This window comes from Apodemus sylvaticus, chromosome 12 (genome assembly GCF_947179515.1).
Source record: "Apodemus sylvaticus chromosome 12, mApoSyl1.1, whole genome shotgun sequence".
NCBI lineage: Eukaryota > Metazoa > Chordata > Mammalia > Rodentia > Muridae > Apodemus > Apodemus sylvaticus.
Genome location: NC_067483.1, coordinates 45,092,408 through 45,110,582, shown reverse-complemented (window position 1 = coordinate 45,110,582; position 18,175 = coordinate 45,092,408). Strand labels below are relative to the sequence as shown.

Sequence of the window (18,175 nt, the reverse complement as noted above, 5' to 3'; positions counted from 1 at the left end):
CTCATGTGTTAATGTGGCATAGGGGGAGTGCATACACAGGCTTTATTGGATGCATTCCAAGTCTCAAGGAAAAAATTATGTGTAAAGAACTGAATTTTCAGTATTGTCCCCTTCCAGTGAAAACTGATGTTGACACCGTCTGCTATAAAAAGAAACCTTCCTTTTGAAACCCAATATGGGCATTTTTCCATAGTTAGAAAGACGGTGCCATACTTTTATTCTTCCCTGATCATTTAGAATAGGTTACTGATTTAATTGCTAATGAAATTGCAAGAAAAAATGATTTCCAACCATGTACTATATAGGAAAAATTAGCCTAGTATTCTTACCTTTTTTAAACAGACTTTTTTTCTTACTGTAGCAAGCGGACACAGTGGAAGGGGGAGAGGTGTTTGTCACCGATGGGAAAGGGCCCCGGTAGTTTCCATGCAGCTTGGCCATTTTAGCCGGCCCTCAGCTGGCCACAGGTGTGACTCACAAGGGCTGGCTTTTCACTTTCTCGAATATACTTTCTTTGTATTCAATACCAAAAAAAAAAAAAAAATTAATTGGTTGAACTTTTCCAAATGTGGTTTTCAAATACAATAAAAAACAGGCTTAAAATTTGACATTAGGGCATATACTTCACAGAGTTAAGATTTTCTTTTTGAAAGCTTTGTAGGAAAAAACTGTTTGAAGGCACTGTTTCTTCATGTTGGTCATTTATGAGGACTATTCAGTAAGAAACTCACTGCACTTTTGTTTTTAAGAATGATTTTCATATACAGAATACCCAGTGGGGCTGAAAGTTTGGGTCGTGGAATGCTGCTATTGTAGTCTCCTATCAAACTTAAGAGAGGAAAATGAACGACGCTCTGTAGCTGTGGGCTTCCGGTTGTGTTTAGCAGTTGCCCTATCTGTCCCTGGACCAATCCCTCCCACAACTTGCTGATACTCCCAGCTCTTTGCGTCAGCTTTCCTGTGACCATCTGACTCTCCAGAATGTAGTTTCATTCACTCAAAGGACAGGCTTGCTTCATTATGTGCAGCGAATACACTCACCAACACTTTTATATCGACACTTAATTTTCAGTAGATTATGGTGTTTCGAGTCACCAGTGCAGCTCCTGATTTAAATGGGATTCTACAGGGGAGACATTTGCCTCAAGCAGAACTGTCTTTGTTTGTTTGTTATTTCTATTTTTTGTTGTTGGTTTTTAAGACAAAGTCTTACGTGCCAGTCTGGCTACAAACTCCCTATCTAGCTGAGGATGAGCTTGCCCTTCGTCCCTGGCACCTAACTCCCTAGTGCTGGGTTTGCACTTCTGACCCACCTGCTTCTTCTGTCACAAGGGCTAAGATTGCAGGCATCCAGCACCACACTTGTTTTTATGCTACTGTAGATGGAACCCAGGGTGTCATGTGTGCCAGACACACACCTTATCGGCTGAGCCACATATTCTGTAAGAATTGTCTTTTACTGAGTCTATTTTAATATTTCTTCATTTTTTAAACCGTAGTCTTTCTTGAAATGAAATGTCAGATAAGTCATTTTACATGGATGTATTTTTTAAAGTAGTTGGACATTACAGAGTAGTAGTTTTCCATAGCTTAAGAATAAATAGGAAGAAATGTAAGTTATTATGTCAAGTGAAATTTCTGGGGTCGTCTTAGTGTAGAAAATTATACTATAAAAATAATAATGGGGGAATAAAAGTTGATATTTTTCTGACTTACTGATTTTCAATGCTGGAATTCAACTTTAAGAAATCTGAATTTGCAGAATCACTAATTTTTTTTTTAAAAAAAATATTTTAAACAGCACTTTAAGAAACAAAAGAGGCTAATCCCGGAGAGAACCGTTTGGAAATACTTTGTTCAGCTGTGCAGTGCGCTGGACCACATGCATTCTCGAAGAGTCATGCATAGAGGTAAGAAAAGCATGGGAAGTCTGTAGCATCATCTTAAATAACATACGCCGTCAAGCAAGTTAAAATAGCTTCCAGTCAATCCACAGCGTTACCCGTTTGTGATAATTTATGTCAAAATTATAATTTAGCAGGACTATAAGCGTTAAAGTAAAGCCATGCTTGATGATAAATAATGGAAATTCTGCTTTCCCCGACTTCTCTCATGCCTTTCTGGTTCTATGGGTAAAGAAAGTGCAGCTGTGGGAGGTAACAGCGCATGCGCATAAGGACGAGGGTTCGTTGTCTCTCCTTCAGACGAGTAGACTGTAGCGTCCCAGACTGTTTCCATGTCCAGCCTCAGTCCTTAATGGATTCTTCATGATTAGTCCAGTCGTTGGGCAGAGAGATGCACTCAGTCACAAAGTGGCTGAGCCACTGATTTGGGGGTGTCAGATTCTGAAGCAGTTTATTTAAAGAGTTATGATTTCTGAAGCCACCCAGCAAATACAGTGTGCATAATATTGCTAAGCTACGATTTATAACTTGTGTAAATATACCAGTTCCTTTTTCAGTAACATGTTATTTAAAACTGCTACAAAGGGGGCGCAAGTTTATTTTGTGTCTTAAATTATCATTCATATTCTCTGTGATCTTAATGGACTGGGAAGTTTGAAGTATATGAAAATATGATTTGAAGTAATGAAAATATGAAGTATATGATTCAAAATACAGTGAGTACTTCCCAGTTCAGGCTCTCAGATTTAATAGACATTTGGATCCTTCCACAGAAGGAATGTCATAGTCCTTTCAGAGTCCCACGCTCACAGCATCTCCCACCTGCTCTCTTCATTTATTCACAGATATAAAACCAGCTAATGTGTTCATTACAGCCACTGGGGTAGTGAAACTCGGAGATCTTGGACTTGGTCGGTTTTTCAGCTCCAAAACCACAGCTGCACATTCTTTAGGTAAGAGACATGATTGATTTCACTGTTTCAGTCTGTTCTGTGTGTGATTGTGTTGGTCACGGTTTAAACAGGTAAGGCAGCGATACGGCGCTGATTGCAGACTTTGTAAAGTTCTTCCAGGAGGCAGGAGCTCCTGACAGGAGCTCACAGTTCCCTGTTACACAACATCACAGTTACCTTTTACAGGATGATTGGGTACTTCTGCTTGTTTGAACTGAAGCAGGCCCTGAAATGTTTATTGTTTGTGCTGGTTTTTTTTTTTAAATAATGCTGATAACCCTGGCTTTTACTGTTGTCATGGAGAACTCCTTTTATCTTACTTGTCAAGACCTTGAGATAGCTTATCTTTAAAAAACTGTATTTTGGAAGAAGTCTTCACTGAATAGTTTTTAAATGCCAGAGAATAATTCCATGCATGTTTGTTTATTCAGTGGGGATGTAAGTGTGATAACTATTAAGAGAGAAAACCTAAAGATCCACAGTGAATGAGGAGGAAAAAATCTCTTTTTATAGAATGGAAGAAATACGCACAGTTGATTCATTTTAGAGTTAACATTATTTTGATGTCCTTTGTACCTGAAATAGAAACTACTAACATTAGCAATGGGAAGAAAATTGTTTTGGGTCAGAAACAATAAAAATTCCTAGAAGAAATGTTTTTTTAAGTTACGTTGAAAGTGGAGTATCTCAAGACTCTCCAAGTCACCTTTTTCTCCTAGTGCATATAAGACACAGGGAATGGTGATTTTTAAAATAAGAATTAAAGCAAAATTAAATTGGCTTTAATTTAGTTGTGTCTATCTTTGCTGTCATAATTTCCTTGAAAGTCATTAATACTTTGACAGCAGTCTTTAGATGTGAACCGAGGAGCTTTGAAGTGGGGGTTGAACTAAATAGCCAAACAGGTAAAGGAGCATCCGGATTACAGAAGGCTGGAGACATTTGAAGGCTTGGTTCCTGCCATTATCCTGAGATTCTGTGTACCTTGAATCTATTGTTTATTAATATTTTGTTTCTAGAATAGACTTTGGCTTGATGGACAGTGTGATGGAAATATGTCCACTTTCCTGAATTTCATTTTGTTAATTATAGAGAACATATGATACCACACAGATGTCCTGGAATAGTTAGTTCCTTCACACTTACAGTTACATAACTACACTAGCATTTCCAGGTATAAGATTTTGATCTGAAACTTCATAAGGAATCATCAAATTTGCATAACACCTTGATAAAGTTTTATCTGAGAAGTTACAATTCTTTCAGCAGGTATGGTAGGCAATTTCTAGGAAGAAGCCATGGCCCTTCGTAACTAAAGATACTGGCACTCTGTGGCGCTCATCTGATTGCCATCCTAACAACCCCCTGTCGTTAACTCGGAACATTAGTTCATAATTGCACATGCCTGTGCACACATGCCACTTGTTTGAATGCTGTTGTGCAGTCACTCTTGAGCAGGCTGTAGTGTTTGAGTTTTACCCAACTAATGGTTAACCTGCAATCCAGATCTGAACAATTGGAAGTGGATTCTGTGTGAGGCTTACTACTTTTTGCAGAAGTTCTACTTAAGGACTACAAGTGTATGTACCTGGGTAATGTGGCAGTCTGAAATTATTTGATATGAAGAATAAAGTGCATTTTGTTTTTGTTTTGTTTTTTTGTTGTTGTTGTTGTTTTTTGAGACAGAGTTTCTCTGTGTAGCTCTGGTTGTCCTGGAACTCACTCTGTAGACCAGGCTGACCTTGAACTCAGAAATCCTCCTGCCTCTGCCTCCCAAGTGCTGGGATTAAAGGCATGCACCACCCCACCCACTCCCCACCCTACCCCAGGCATAACGTGCATTTTAATAGAGTTAAGAATTCAGTAAGGATTTACCAAATCAGCTCCTTTAGGGTCATGTCACATGTCCATGCTGATGCTATGATTTGAGTGAAGCCAAGACACTTCTAAACTCCAGCCTGGGAGGGAGAAAACAAGGCTCTCTGAACGGATTGAATCCACAATGAACGGATTTCTTCAGTAATTTTATTTTTCATGGGGGGTGAGGAGGGGGGTGGGGGGAAAGAATTCTAATTTTTAAAAATTCTTTTATTCTTGCTGATTTTTTTTTTGTGTACAGTGAAGATTCTGATGCTCTACAATTCATGTTTCCTAAGCAAGTGCACTGTGTAACTTGTTAAGGTTTGAACTTTAGCTTGTCAGTAACCATTGATCAAAAAGAATCAAGGATCGTCTCTGCTACTAATATATGAATACACACACACACAAACACACACACACACACATGCACACTAGAGATAATAGAGCAAGAATAGAAGTGTTGACACACCTTTAGTTGTTTATGGCAAGTTGGCCCTATTTTTCACTTTTAGAGAATTATTACTCCACTGTTGCTACATACATTTATTAGTATAAGCAGATTTGTTGGCCTCTAATAGTTGAGCATGAGAAGTAATTAAATATATGGCTGCCTATGTGAATTTATTTTGCTAATAAAAATATGGTAGAGCAACCATATAGTTGTTATTGTATAGTGATGCATTTTCTGGTTTTCCTGATAGTGAAGTCTGTGACATGCTTAAAATAGGCCTAAATGTTAGTGAAACTGCGAATTAGATGCTAATGCAATTCATAGAGAAAAATATTTTCAAAACATGGAGGCCTAGGATTTAGCTCCTACGCAGAGTGCTAGCTCGTCCAGTGTGCACTCTGACCAGTATTCTATTCTCTGCACAGCATAACACAGGCATTGTGCATGCCCGTGCTCCACAGATGTGGGAGCAGAAGGCAGGCACTGTGCATGCCCGTGCTCCATGGGTGTGGGAGCGGAAGGCAGGCAGAGCAGAGGTTCGAGTTCATCCTGTTACATAGAGACTTTTAGGCCATTCTGTTTTACATGAGATGCTGTAAAAATAATAAATGAGTCAGTAGGAAGAAAAAGAAAAGAAAAATAAAAATTACTTGAGTATTACAGTAAAGTCTGTGGCGGAGTCAAATTTCATTTCACTTTGTCCAGGAACTTATTTTTTGTTTTATTTTATACAAATTTAATTTATACATGCAAAGCTTTCGGATTTTGGAAGAATATCCATACACGTAGCATTTGTATTCTTTCTTCCTCTCCCCCCCCCCAATTATATTCATTTATTGAGAAACCAGAACACCCTCCTGGACTATTTTATTTCTTAATGTCTAGAAGAGATGGGCTACTCAGGGGCTGCTTCACCTGCCCTCATTCCACAGCTCTCGTGTAAACGTCTGCTCTGTAGCTAGCTACTCAGCGTGCTTCCCTCACACCCTCTGGAGCAGACACACTCATGGAGAAAGACCATGTATCAGCCTCACAACTCGTTCCGAAAATACGACAACATAACAGCGATATTAATAAGTCCTTGGATACAGAGGTTAACAGTCACAAATACAGAATCCGATGTGGGGGTCCCAAGCCGTGTCCAGCTTCATTCAGTTCCCGTGAAGCAACAACCAGACCCTGGGGCCTCCATCTTGGTTGCCTTGCCTGGCCCAACCACAGCATCCTCCTCCCCTGCTCCCCATCCCACGCTCTCCAACCACTCCATAATGACGGGCTGGGAAAATGCCCCATTTGCATCTTGGCCTCTTCTTTAATCTTCTCAGCCACTCCCACTTGAGCCACTTTCCTTTCAGTTCCTTTCATTCAGGTTTGATGGTTCTTGGCTGCTAGAGGGATGCCCTCCCAGCCTTGGTCCAGCAGTTGGGGTCTCCTAGAGTTCCCAACGCCCATTCCCAACTGGTCTCCAACGCCCATTCTTCTGATTGACCCTGTTATCTCTCAGTAACTGTGCCTCCCCTGCCACTGCTTTGTTCTGAGCATCCTAAGACGTCCCATCCTAGACACTGCTGGGTTTGTGTGCTCACGGTCGGGAGCACGTTCATCCGTGCCGCTCAGAACTCTTCTGGAACTCACATTCTAGATTTACTAGAACTAGGACCGCAGCTGCGCTCGGGTTGCCAGGGTGACCACAGGGATGTTGTTGGCTTGAGCATTCAGAACCGAGGCTGCAGGGGATGTGTGCTTCCACGTGGAGGGCAAGGGTTGCTAGAAACTCCTCAGTTTCATTTCTGGTCTGAATTTGACTTGACTTTCGGTCGTGCATTCAGAAACCTTTTACAGTTGCCCTGGTTTTCTTGGCCTCGACGTTTAGCTGTATGGCTCCATACTGAGTTGCGATCCATAGTTTAGAAAACTAGACAAGTCTTTGTCTTTTGTGACACTTATTGGAAGCGGAGGAAGTAGTGAGATGATTTGATGTGCCAAGGAGGACGAGGGGAATAGTTAGCGAGGGTGAAGTGGGGTGGGAGCCAGTCAAAGGATGAGAAAGAGCTACTGTCATATAACATGAGCAGTGACTGCTCGGCCCCACAAGGAGGTCAAGATGAGCTCCAGCTCGCTGGAGCCGGGAAGAAAGGGGCAGGGCCCAATTGAGGAGGGATTCCCATTGCTGCGGATCCTTCTGTACTGCCCAGGCAGGTTTCTACAAGACGTTAATGAACAGAAGAGCATGCTCTGAGTTGGAGATAGCACCCAGGAGTGTCCCTCCTCAGCGTCATTCAGGTCAAGTGTGTCTGGTGTTGTCTACACAGCTGATCTCAGTTTCTCCACATGTCAGGAGCTTTCCCGTTCCCTTTCTGAGGATCTATGGACCAGGAAGATGGTCGGTCTCGGCTGTGATCTGCGATATGGACTGTCCTCTGGGTTCAGTCTCTTTTATCGCCCCTCTGGTTCATAGGTTCATTTAGGACTTTGATCTTGTGCTTCACCATTGATATGGCCAGGGCTCTGTATCTAGGGAGATTGTACTTGCCCCTGTGAAGTTTGCCTTGCTGTCTTTCATATTGTTTGTAAACCTCCCAGATGTTGGGGCACCTGTTGTCTATCCACATCCTTAAAGATTTATGGTGAAGACACAGCTCTCTCTTGATCCAGCTTATGACTGGCTAGGTTAGAGGCTTTCAGATTACTTAAGGATAACCCCGACCCAATCGTGATCCCATGGGACTGGAATCCAGTGTGCCGAAGCACAGGTAGCATGTAGCCATGCATGTAGCCATGCATGTAGCTATGTTTTGTACTGCAAACGGCAGAGTGTTCTGAACTTGTTCTGTTCTATTTCAAATGAAACGATGCTGATTGCAAGCTGGTGCATTGAATTCACAACTCATTGATGAATTGCCTGGCCCGCAGTTCATAAACCATGAGTCCAGCTCTCTGGAGTTTATGCTTACCTCATTTGCACTTCGATTCCCATTCTTCCTCTTGGCCACATTCTCCAGCCTTCTCTGTGACCAGTTCAGTAGGTCACACATAACTTAGCCCTGTGTGGTACTCCCTATGCTGCTGCAGGTGGGGAGTGACATGCAAGAGGCTTCTCTATAGTCCGTAGAGACTCTCGAGTGTGTCTATTATGGTTTTGAGGAAAACTCAAGAGGGTTGGATGGGGCTGTTCAGAAGGTGGTGCGCATAGGTCTTTGGCTTCCTTGTTTGGACCCAATTCTCACAGAGGTTTACTTTTCCATTATCTCAGCAAGAGGTGACATTTTCTTGCACATTTTATGGTGTTCTGACTGTCCATTCTGTGCCATGGCGTGCGTTGCCTGGGAGTCCGCTGTGGAACCTCGTTTGCTTTCTGTCACTCCTGGTTGCCCATGCCCCTTCTGGAATTAGCAAAAATTAAAACAAGGCTAGGAGCTGGGGCTCTGGACATGTTTTGCGTAAAAGGGTGAGTTGAGCCAAATGTGTTAGTGTGGGTGGGTTTATGTTGAAGAATAAAATATATTTTTGAATTAAAATATTTTACATCTCTTGTCACCCCAGAGTACGTTGAAGCATGCACTTGGTCTTTGGGGTACTACTCCCAACACACACACACACACACACACACACACACACACACACACACACACACCAGCCCCAATCCTGTATTATGTTCAGTTCAGCATTTGGTTCGGGGATTGCATGATGAGGAAGATCATGACGATCACTCACTGGCTCTTAACTAAAGCCTTCTGCTAGAATGGGACACAGTGTACTTCTGCACACAGCTCATCATCCAGCACAAGTCTCCTGTCTTAGCTTAATGAACTCGAAAAGCGTTCTCTGTGCGTCCAAAAGGAGCAGGGCCTGGAACAGTGCTCAGAGAGAAAGGAACAGCGCCTTGTTTGGTCTTAGATTTGTGCTGTATTTATTTTCATGGCCTTGTTGTAGCTATTCCAGATAACCAATAATCAACTTTTTTAATGGGAACTGTTGTGAATGAAGTCATATGTGGCCTTATGGAATTTTCATCTTTCTAAACTAGGATACTCTGAGCATAGAGGTTTGTCGTGCTTCCCCTGAGGATTGACCCTGGAGACGGCCCTCTGGATCGGGGCATCTTCCCTTGTCCCTTATGCCAGTCCCTGTGTCTGAGCAATCTACACAGTTAAAATAAACATATTTACTTGTCAAGCTTTAAAAAGTCTGGACTAAGCATCATATGATCAGGTAACTGCTTTCTACCTCCTTTCAGTTTACCCACTTATAAAACATGGGTAATGCTTAGATTCATGTCAGTGTATGGCCAAGCAGAGGCTCCCTTGAGTTAGGGAAAAATCATAGTTTTTTTCTGTAACAAGCGTTATTCTTCCTATAGTGAGTATATCGGCCTCTCTTACTGTCCCACCTCCCATTCCCCCCACCAAACCCAACCCAACCCAACCCAACCCAACCCAACCCAACCCAACCCAACCCAAACCAAACCAAACCAAACCAAACCAAACCAAACCAAACCAAACCAAACCAAACCAAGAACGCCTTCACAGAATGATCCAGTACGCTCTCAGACATCACACAATTTTCAGCCCTTTATGATTTGCTGGGCCCCTCCGTGTCTCCTGTGGGTCTCGTCGTGTGTCTCAGCACATAGAATTAAATTCTCACTCTGCCACGGAAAGCAGGGATCTTCCTCACATTGGTACCTTCACAAACCGCCACAAACGTAGTGGGATAAAACAGTGGAGCTGTATTATATTGCAGTTTCATAGATCCCGTGCCCAGGCTCACCTCAGTGAGCTACCTTTGCGTCACCTGCAGGCTGTAGGTTACCATCTGTTTTTGTGTCTACTTAGGGTTCCTGGCAGAACCCAGTTTTTTTGCACTGTTACGACTGTGGTCCCTTTCTCTTAACTGCCTGGTTAAGAAGGCCATTGGTTAAAGGCCATTCCCACCTTGTAGAAACAGAATCTTTTCCTTGGCCATGAAATGAGCCTCTCTCTCGCTGGACCTCTCTCCTGCCTCTCTCACACTGGCATCTCCCTCTTCTCTTGTGCCTTTGGGGTCATCTAGGGTAATCTGTATTATAATGTGTAACTTTACATCTGCAAAGTGCCCTTTGCCTGGTGCATAATGCAAACAAGTGTATCACCAGGTAGAGGGATCACACACCAGCGTTCTGTCCATCAGTCCATTGTAAAAGACAGTGCTTTTGGTGGACGAATGGTTTAGTAGTCTTAATATTGAAATGGAGTATTTTTCTTTCTTTTTTTCTTTTCATTTGGGGGAAGGAGGGGGTAGTGAGGCAGGTTTGTAATATATGAAAAGTTATTCCCAAAAGTTTATTCAGGCCACAGGGCCCTTCTCACTTCCCTTTCGTGCTCTGGGATGTAAGAAAAGAAGGAAAGCAACAGGAGAAAAGCCCAATTAGGAAAATTATCTGAGATACAGGTCTCACCACACTGCATGCTCTGGTATATGTAGATGAGGTGGTTATCTGCTGCTTCAGGAAGTGTACTTACTAGTACATACCCAGAGTGCTCTGCCGGTCTAGCGCAGCGAGAGCACAGATCAGTAGGTTGCACTGACGTTTGCAAGGGGTTGTCCGTGCCTTCATAATGACCCGAGGAAAAGAGATGGAGAGGGATTTTCTGTGTGCACATGCGTGAATTGAGTGGCACATGTGTTTGTTCTGTATCCTAAAGTGAGACGGACTTTTAAATCTAACTTGACTGCACCAATAATGGTGTCTATGCCAGTCAAATACTTAAACCCCCTCCCCCCCAGGAAGAAACTGTCTTGCTGTTCTGTCATAAGACAGCCTGAACTCCTGTTTATCTTTCATAGGGAGATGGGCATCTCTCTGATTCTGTGATGCTATGGGCAGAGTAGATGCACGCCTACCGTTAGGGGTAAATACCAGAATTTCACACTGCAGTCTCTTGAGTTTACCATCCGTGCTCCCCACACTGTTTCCAAGTGTGATGCACACTCTGATTTCAGCTCCGAAAATTCATGTCTCTGAAGAAGGCATTAACACAGGTTCCTGTCTCGTGCCAGGGGCCACCTGTGGTCATGCACTTGTTGTCCCCACACCTTTCCTGGCTCCTCCCCACGAGTCTGTCTTTGCGGTGCCCCTCACATTGTGCAGGGTGGTGTGGACTGTAGAGGCAGCATATGTTCCGCCAGCCCTTGAGGCCACCTCCGCTGGTTTATTTTTAACTTTCAGTCCTTTCTCTACTTGAGTGATTGCTCCGGGAAGAATCTATTATCTGTTTTAAGCTGTGCACATTTAACCTCTCAGCCACCATAACAAGTGTTTATTTAAAACAACCGCAGTGCTGTATCAGGTACCCTTTACATGGGCAGCCCTCTGCATTTCTAGCTTTTCCGGCCCGTTTCTCTGCTTTTGTGGTTTGTGAAGGTATAAACATTTTCAGTTACGGTTCACAGTCGTCAGTTCAATGAAGTAACTGTCTGCAAAATGGACTTGAGTTCCAAGCTGCCAGGGTGAGTCTTCTATCTTTAGTAACTTGCCTGCCTTGGCAGACCTCTTTCCTGATTGAAGTATAGCATCTCAGACAGCTCCTTGGACCAAGCCCTGCGTGGCTCTACTGTGGCCACACAGCATTAAGGATCTGTTGTCTGTTCCTGTCTCTCAGACCTAGAACAGTGTGCGCCACAGGTAGCACCTAAACATTTGTTAAGCCAGTCAGATAACATACACAGTGACTCTGGATATCGGTCACACAGGGCAGACAGGGTCCAGAACAGGGAAGCAGTGAAATCTACTGAGCCTTCCTTCCGTGGTGCCAAAAGTGTCATCAAGAATGCCTCACAGATGGCAGATTTTATTTTCTGATTATCTTTTATAGAAGAAATACTGACCTAGACATCCCAAGTTTACCTCAGATTATACTAATAATAATGAAATAAATTTGGTCTCTTTCCATTCTGTTTGCCAGGAGCATTTCTGGCTGACTCATAAGTACAAAGAAAAAAATGGAAAGTAATGTTTTTTCTGTCATTTGTGTATTTGAATCAAACTATGGTTAAGATGATTTGTGTCTTTTAGTTGTCCCAGCAAGGACCGTCTAAGGTATTCTCTTCTACAGTTTATTCTGATGCTGAGAAAAAAGAAGCAACCTTTCTGGGCTGAACTGGCTTATTTCTCTTGGACACTCTCATTTGGCTGACCTAAAAAACAGTTCTATAAAGCACCATATTGTTTTTTATCATATAATTTCCATCTGGATTTTTAAAAGAGTTTTTAACCCATGTATTAAAGATAGCTCATTTTACATGCTATCCCTTCTCATAATTAAGGAAATGAATAAAAGCAGGCCTGGGGGACCAGGCCACGTATCTCAGTGGGGAAGCATGCTTGCAGCCAAGCCTGGCAGTCTGACTTCAGTCCCAAGACTCAACATGGTGGAAGGAGAGAGCGAGCTAGTTCCTTCAAGTTGTCGTCTGACTTCCACGTGTGCACTGTGGTATGTGCATGTGCACACACACATGCACACACACACACTAGATAAATAAATAAAGAAAAGAGCTGGAGGCAAAGGATGAGATATATCCCTGGCTTCTGACCAGTTCTTTGTTGCCTCCTTGATTAAAAGCACAAAGATAGAATCCAGCATCTGGTTGTAAAATAAAGTGTCTTTCCTTTTGCTAGGTTTTCTCTTTGTCCAAGTCCGCAGAGATTAAAGAGCTTTTTTTTTTTTTCCTAACCTATTAAAAACATTTTTTTTATAGCTCATTCTAACGAAATATCCCCACATTAGGTACAGCTTCTGGGATAGCACCTTGACAGCAGGATCTGTTGGCCTCCTGGAGCTGATTGTGGAACTTTTAAAAAACTAGTCACTTTATTCAGAGTAAATTTTAAGGAGTATTTACTTTTGATGAAGTACGTACCATGTACAACACTTCTACGGCTAGGTCAGCTCATGTCAGGAAAGGGTTTTCATTTTTGCAGTTGAAAGATTGTCATGGTACAGTATTAGTGTAGATTAAAGAAAGGTCAAATAACATTTTCAGTTGTTGGCAGTTTTCTTCTGAAGCCTAAGCCTTTTCATTTGGAAAAAAAAAACAACAAAAAAACAAAACAAAACAAAAGCCATCCCTCACCTCCCCCCTGTTACTCGTGTCAGGAAGTTAAAATGGCATAAGCATCTACTCTTGCAGAATGTCTTCTCCTCTTACCCGCAGCCATACATTCTTGGAAGATAAGTAGTGTTGTGCTCCATGCTGCCTTGGGTGCCTTCATATGTCACAGTCTGCATGAGTGCTTTAATATCTGGTTCTAGCACTCCACGATTCTCTCTCTGTCTCTGTCTGTCTCTCTGTCTCTGTCTCTGTCTCTCTCTGTTGTACAGATTTTAAAAAGTCACAACATTCTTCAGGCAACAGTCATCACAACAAAACAGCTGCTGTGGAGTTTAAGGAAAGGATTTTAGGAAATAATTATGTCTCCATTAAGTTGAAATGTTGAAAGCATAGCAGTGCATGTAAATGAACTGCAAATGTTCCTAAGCCCTTAAAAGCATAGTTCTGTCTGTTTGAAAGAGAGGAGTAAGGATATCTGTGATGTGATGGGGACGGAACATCTCTGCTCAGCTCGGCCTGCAGTACAGGTGGGTCTAGAGCAGAGGGGCACATCAGGGAACATGTTGGAGAGACCCCATCCGGAGGCTGCCTCTCAGGCCTCGGGTCATCGGGGATTAAGCATCTGCCCATTGACCAGTAGTGCAGGATGCAAACCTCTCTCTGATGATTAGTGGAAGAAGTGGGTAGCATGCTTGGGTCTGTGTTGTAATATATTCTCAGGAAGCCTTTGTGATAAAACATGAAGAAACAGTTGAAAGATGCTCACTGTGTAGATGGAGAACCAGCATTTACATTTAAAACCATCTGCAGGTCTGTAACTTCACGCTAACCCCCCGCAGCAGTGCTACACAGTTAAAGTGTGGTTTGGAGTTCCTCATCATCCTTTCTCTGAGCATCCTTCACTTGTGGGATGCTGTCGGGGAGCGGGCTGGGCTGGTGTTGCTGTTAAGGTGTTAGGCTGGGCTGAGGCTAATCTCTGTAAAGTGTTAGCATTTGTTCGTCCTCTTCCCTGTCATCAATCTTTCACACTCATATCAAACCCCTAACGTATCAGCAGGCTTCCCAGAGCTCCTGGTTAAAATTACCTTTGCTTTCCATAAACTCTGAACCTTCAAGCTTGGTGTTTCCAGCTGCCCCCTGTGGTTTCCAGGAAGCTTCTCTCTGCATCCCTCCCTGCCAGGCTCTCACTTTCTGTCCTGTATCCAGAAGCCTGTGAGGAGGAGCTATCTCATTATTGCAACTACACCCACCAGCCTTCCTTCCTTCCTTCCTTCGGCAGAGGAAGTGTGTACATCTAGCCAGTAATTGGGGTTGCTTATGAAAACTATGAGGAGGTGGTCTGAGCTGTGGACGCTGTACAGGCTTGGGTTGATTGCCTACAATAATGACACTTTGAAGTACCTCCCCCAACCCCACACATACACCCTGAACAACTCCTTCCTCTGATACTACTGAAATATGCAAACTTGCCTTCAAGGTATAAGCTACAATTAACTGATTTCTTAAGGTTTTCCCCCTTATCTTTATCTCAGAGTAGTTTGCATTTCCTTTAAAGTTTGATCTTCCGTCAGATTCACTTGTTCATTTCTGTATGTGCTTGACTCTTGGATCCGCTCTGGGAAGAACCATCCATTCACTGAAGATGGATCCCGTTCTAGATAAAACTGTGGCGTTCAATGCCCAGCACAGCTGAGGTGCCACGCACAGATCTTAGGACATAGCTTTATTCTGCTGCTGACTTCTGCCTCTAAGGGTGCTGCTTTGAGTATTGGTGGGACTCATATTAATAGTGTTTGATTGAACTCCCCTTTACAGATTTATAGCAAATACCTAGTTGTTTTTTTTTTTAAGTAATAGAAAAACTAGAAAATATCCTTTGTCCACAGGCAGTAGTGTATTCTTCTTGCAGGTTGCCTTTGGTCAGTAAGATCCATGAATGCCAAGTGCAAACCTTGATTTGCTGTTTACCAGAGCTGTAAGCTAATAATGGCGATACAATAGCTAGATACTTGAAAATAAAGATATTTACTTTGAAAGTCATTAAAATGTTTTTACTCTATGAAGTATAATATACATGATTTTGTTTTCTTAAATATAATGTTAGCATTTTGAAAATATAGCCACAAAAAAGTAAAAAAAAAAAAATGTACTTTAAAACTAACCAAAAAAGTATCCAAATGATCCTTAAAAGTCTTCATAAAAGCAGGAATTTGGGTCCTTTGGCGTCGGTGCCCTGTTCTTAGGCTAGCCCATCATCTGGCTGGTGACAGTCCCTCTGTCCCCTCCACAGTGACTGAGCACAGCATCAGCAGTTTGATCCCGAGTGTCAGGAGCCAGGACCGTGTCCTCGGGGCTGCTTTCGTAGCAGCTGGTTGTGCATGCAGTGTTTCGGTATACTCTTCACGGGTCCTAGCTAATATTTGACCTAAAATATTATTATGTTCAGTTATTTGGGATAGAGGAGCCATACTGAAAAGAGCAAAATCCCACGTGAATTCTTTGTATAACTTTCTATGAAAAAATTAAAAAATTCTTTGTCATTTTCTCCTTAGCTGTCCTCCTTAAATTCTCCTTGGATTTCTCCAGGGAGACAATAACGCGTTTACGTCACCACCCTGTTTTATTGTAGTATAGATATTAATGTAATTGAATAGTAAGGTGAAATAAACTGAGTATCCTCAAAAAAAAAATCTTGGTGTATCTAACACTTTGCTAACTTTTCAATTTAAAATCTTGTATTTAATTTTTCAATATTTTTATTTGCCTTTAAAATTAAAATGCGATTACCAATTACGTTTATTTTTCTCTTCCAATTCTCCCCTACAACCCTTACCACGTACTGTACTACACCCCCACCTTGCTTTTACCCCCACCCCAATCAGCACTTAATTTCTTCCAGTAGCTACATCTTCATTTTATGGTCCTAGTTTTATTGGATTTGTCTTTTCAGTGGGTACACCTTACTACATGTCTCCAGAGAGAATACACGAAAATGGATACAACTTCAAGTCTGACATCTGGTCTCTTGGCTGTCTGCTCTATGAGGTAGGCACTGTTGATGAATTCTGTACATTGATACAGTTTTATTCACGTCATATATTTAATATTCTAGTTCACATTTATTTTATTCTGGATAATATTTTGTAGTCTGCTTTTGTTGAGATAAATTAATTCATCAGGTAATAACTTATAAGCCCCAACATACTTATTTTATCTAATACATTTTCACATTTTTTGACAAAAGCTTTATTTTTTAATTCTTGTTTTAACAAAATGCTGTTGTTTATCATGTGTACACATACACACACATTTATGAGAGAGATAAATGGGTGAATTTTTTTTAATGCATTGTAGGAGAAAAATGTCATAGATTTAATACACAAACGTATGTAAGTCTCTTTATCAGCATGATGTTTCCCATTTACACAAATGAATTGCAGCTTTAAGGATGGTTTCCAAATAGCTAGGTCTTGCAGGCTACCACTTAGGCTCAAATTCTGATCTTAGCATAGGGGTTAGAGTCCCATAGACAGGTTCTCTATTGATAGAGATGCAGTCCTGTAGCTATAGAAGAGGGTGCCTAGCTAACAGTTTCCACCATCCTCCAAAGCCAGGGCATAGACAGTATCCCAAGTTAGTGACTCCTACGATAAAATTTTAATTGTACATCAGGAAAATACAGAGTCAAAGATGCTGATTAGAAACATGGAGCCTCTAAGTAAGCTTTCCCGAACTGAAGAAACACCATGCATGGAGTCCTTGCTGTGTTTCGAGAAGGAATCTAAAGCCTGGGTCTGTTATGTGCCTCCTGCAATGCCTATTGTAGTTTTGCTGATTTCAGATTCCTTCATATAGGGAAAGCTGACCTTTCTGATTTTGTGCTTTCTCTGGTGACTAAGGACGGCTCAAGGGACTTCCCAGTGCTTGTGCATGAACTCACCACAGTTTTGACTGTGAATATTATGAATTAGTGACGTAGCAGAGCACGTGCAGCTGTGTGTCCATGGAACCATGAGGGGCCCACGCTGTTTGTGTCTCCTAATGTGTCCAGGAGGGATGGGCTCACTCTGGATTTTGCTGATAATTTTGGGAGAGCAATATTAATTAAAAACAAAGCAAAAAAAAAACAGTGAAGCCAATTCTTAAATTAATCACTTCATGTGTTTTGTTTTGTTTTTAATTTTTTAACCTGGTTAAGTAGTATTAGAATAGTTCAGCCCGTAATCTGAAATCAAAGGACTGTTTTCCCTTTAAACAGCCTAAAAGTAGATAGGAAATGAGTTCCGAATAATGAAGTGTAATTCAGTACTGGCAGGAGAAAAGCCGAGCTGAGGCGGTGTGAGTGGAAGAAGTTTATTGGTTCTTAATAACAATCTCAGTAGCAAAATTGAAACAATTATCCACATTGTTGTATTGTATTGAGACGATCCATTTTTATATATGATCACCAAAATAAGAGTTCTCTCTTTGACCATTCCCACGTTCGTTCTCAAGGAACACGTGTCTTGCCAATTTCAAGTGTTTACCATGTTCATGCTAGGACCTCTGTCAGTGCTTTTGCCTGAGTCCCCCTCGCAAGAGCTGGGAACTTTTACAAAACATTCCATCTGTGTTCATATTCCATATGTCCTCATTTATCTTTCGGTGTAATTTAGCTTTTCAGAACTGCCTGTAGCATCAGATAGATGTATTTTCTATCATAATCCACCAAGAAATTACCATTAACAATGAAGGAGTCCGAAGCCCTTTTTCAGAACGTACTTTAAACTCGGGAAATTAGACTTTCAAATATTCCCGAAACCTTTGAAAAAAAAAAAAAGAACCAGGAGTGCAGTTTTAATTGATATGCAACAAAGTAGACTTTACTAATTAAAATCAAGATGCTGTGCTTTGCGACACGGACCTTTACATGGAAA

The 18,175-nt window shown here is 41.8% G+C and overlaps 1 protein-coding gene across 2 annotated transcripts in view; it reads left to right on the top strand.

The window, feature by feature from the left end:
• The window catches only part of Nek7 (NIMA related kinase 7), a 128,275-nt gene that overhangs the window by 94,587 nt on the left and 15,513 nt on the right, over positions 1–18,175 (top strand). For both annotated transcript variants that reach the window (XM_052200222.1, XM_052200224.1), the window contains exons 6-8: positions 1,802–1,910; positions 2,750–2,857; positions 16,210–16,304. In XM_052200222.1, the coding sequence (XP_052056182.1) occupies positions 1,802–1,910; positions 2,750–2,857; positions 16,210–16,304 (312 nt within the window). The remainder of the gene's footprint in view (positions 1–1,801; positions 1,911–2,749; positions 2,858–16,209; positions 16,305–18,175) is intronic.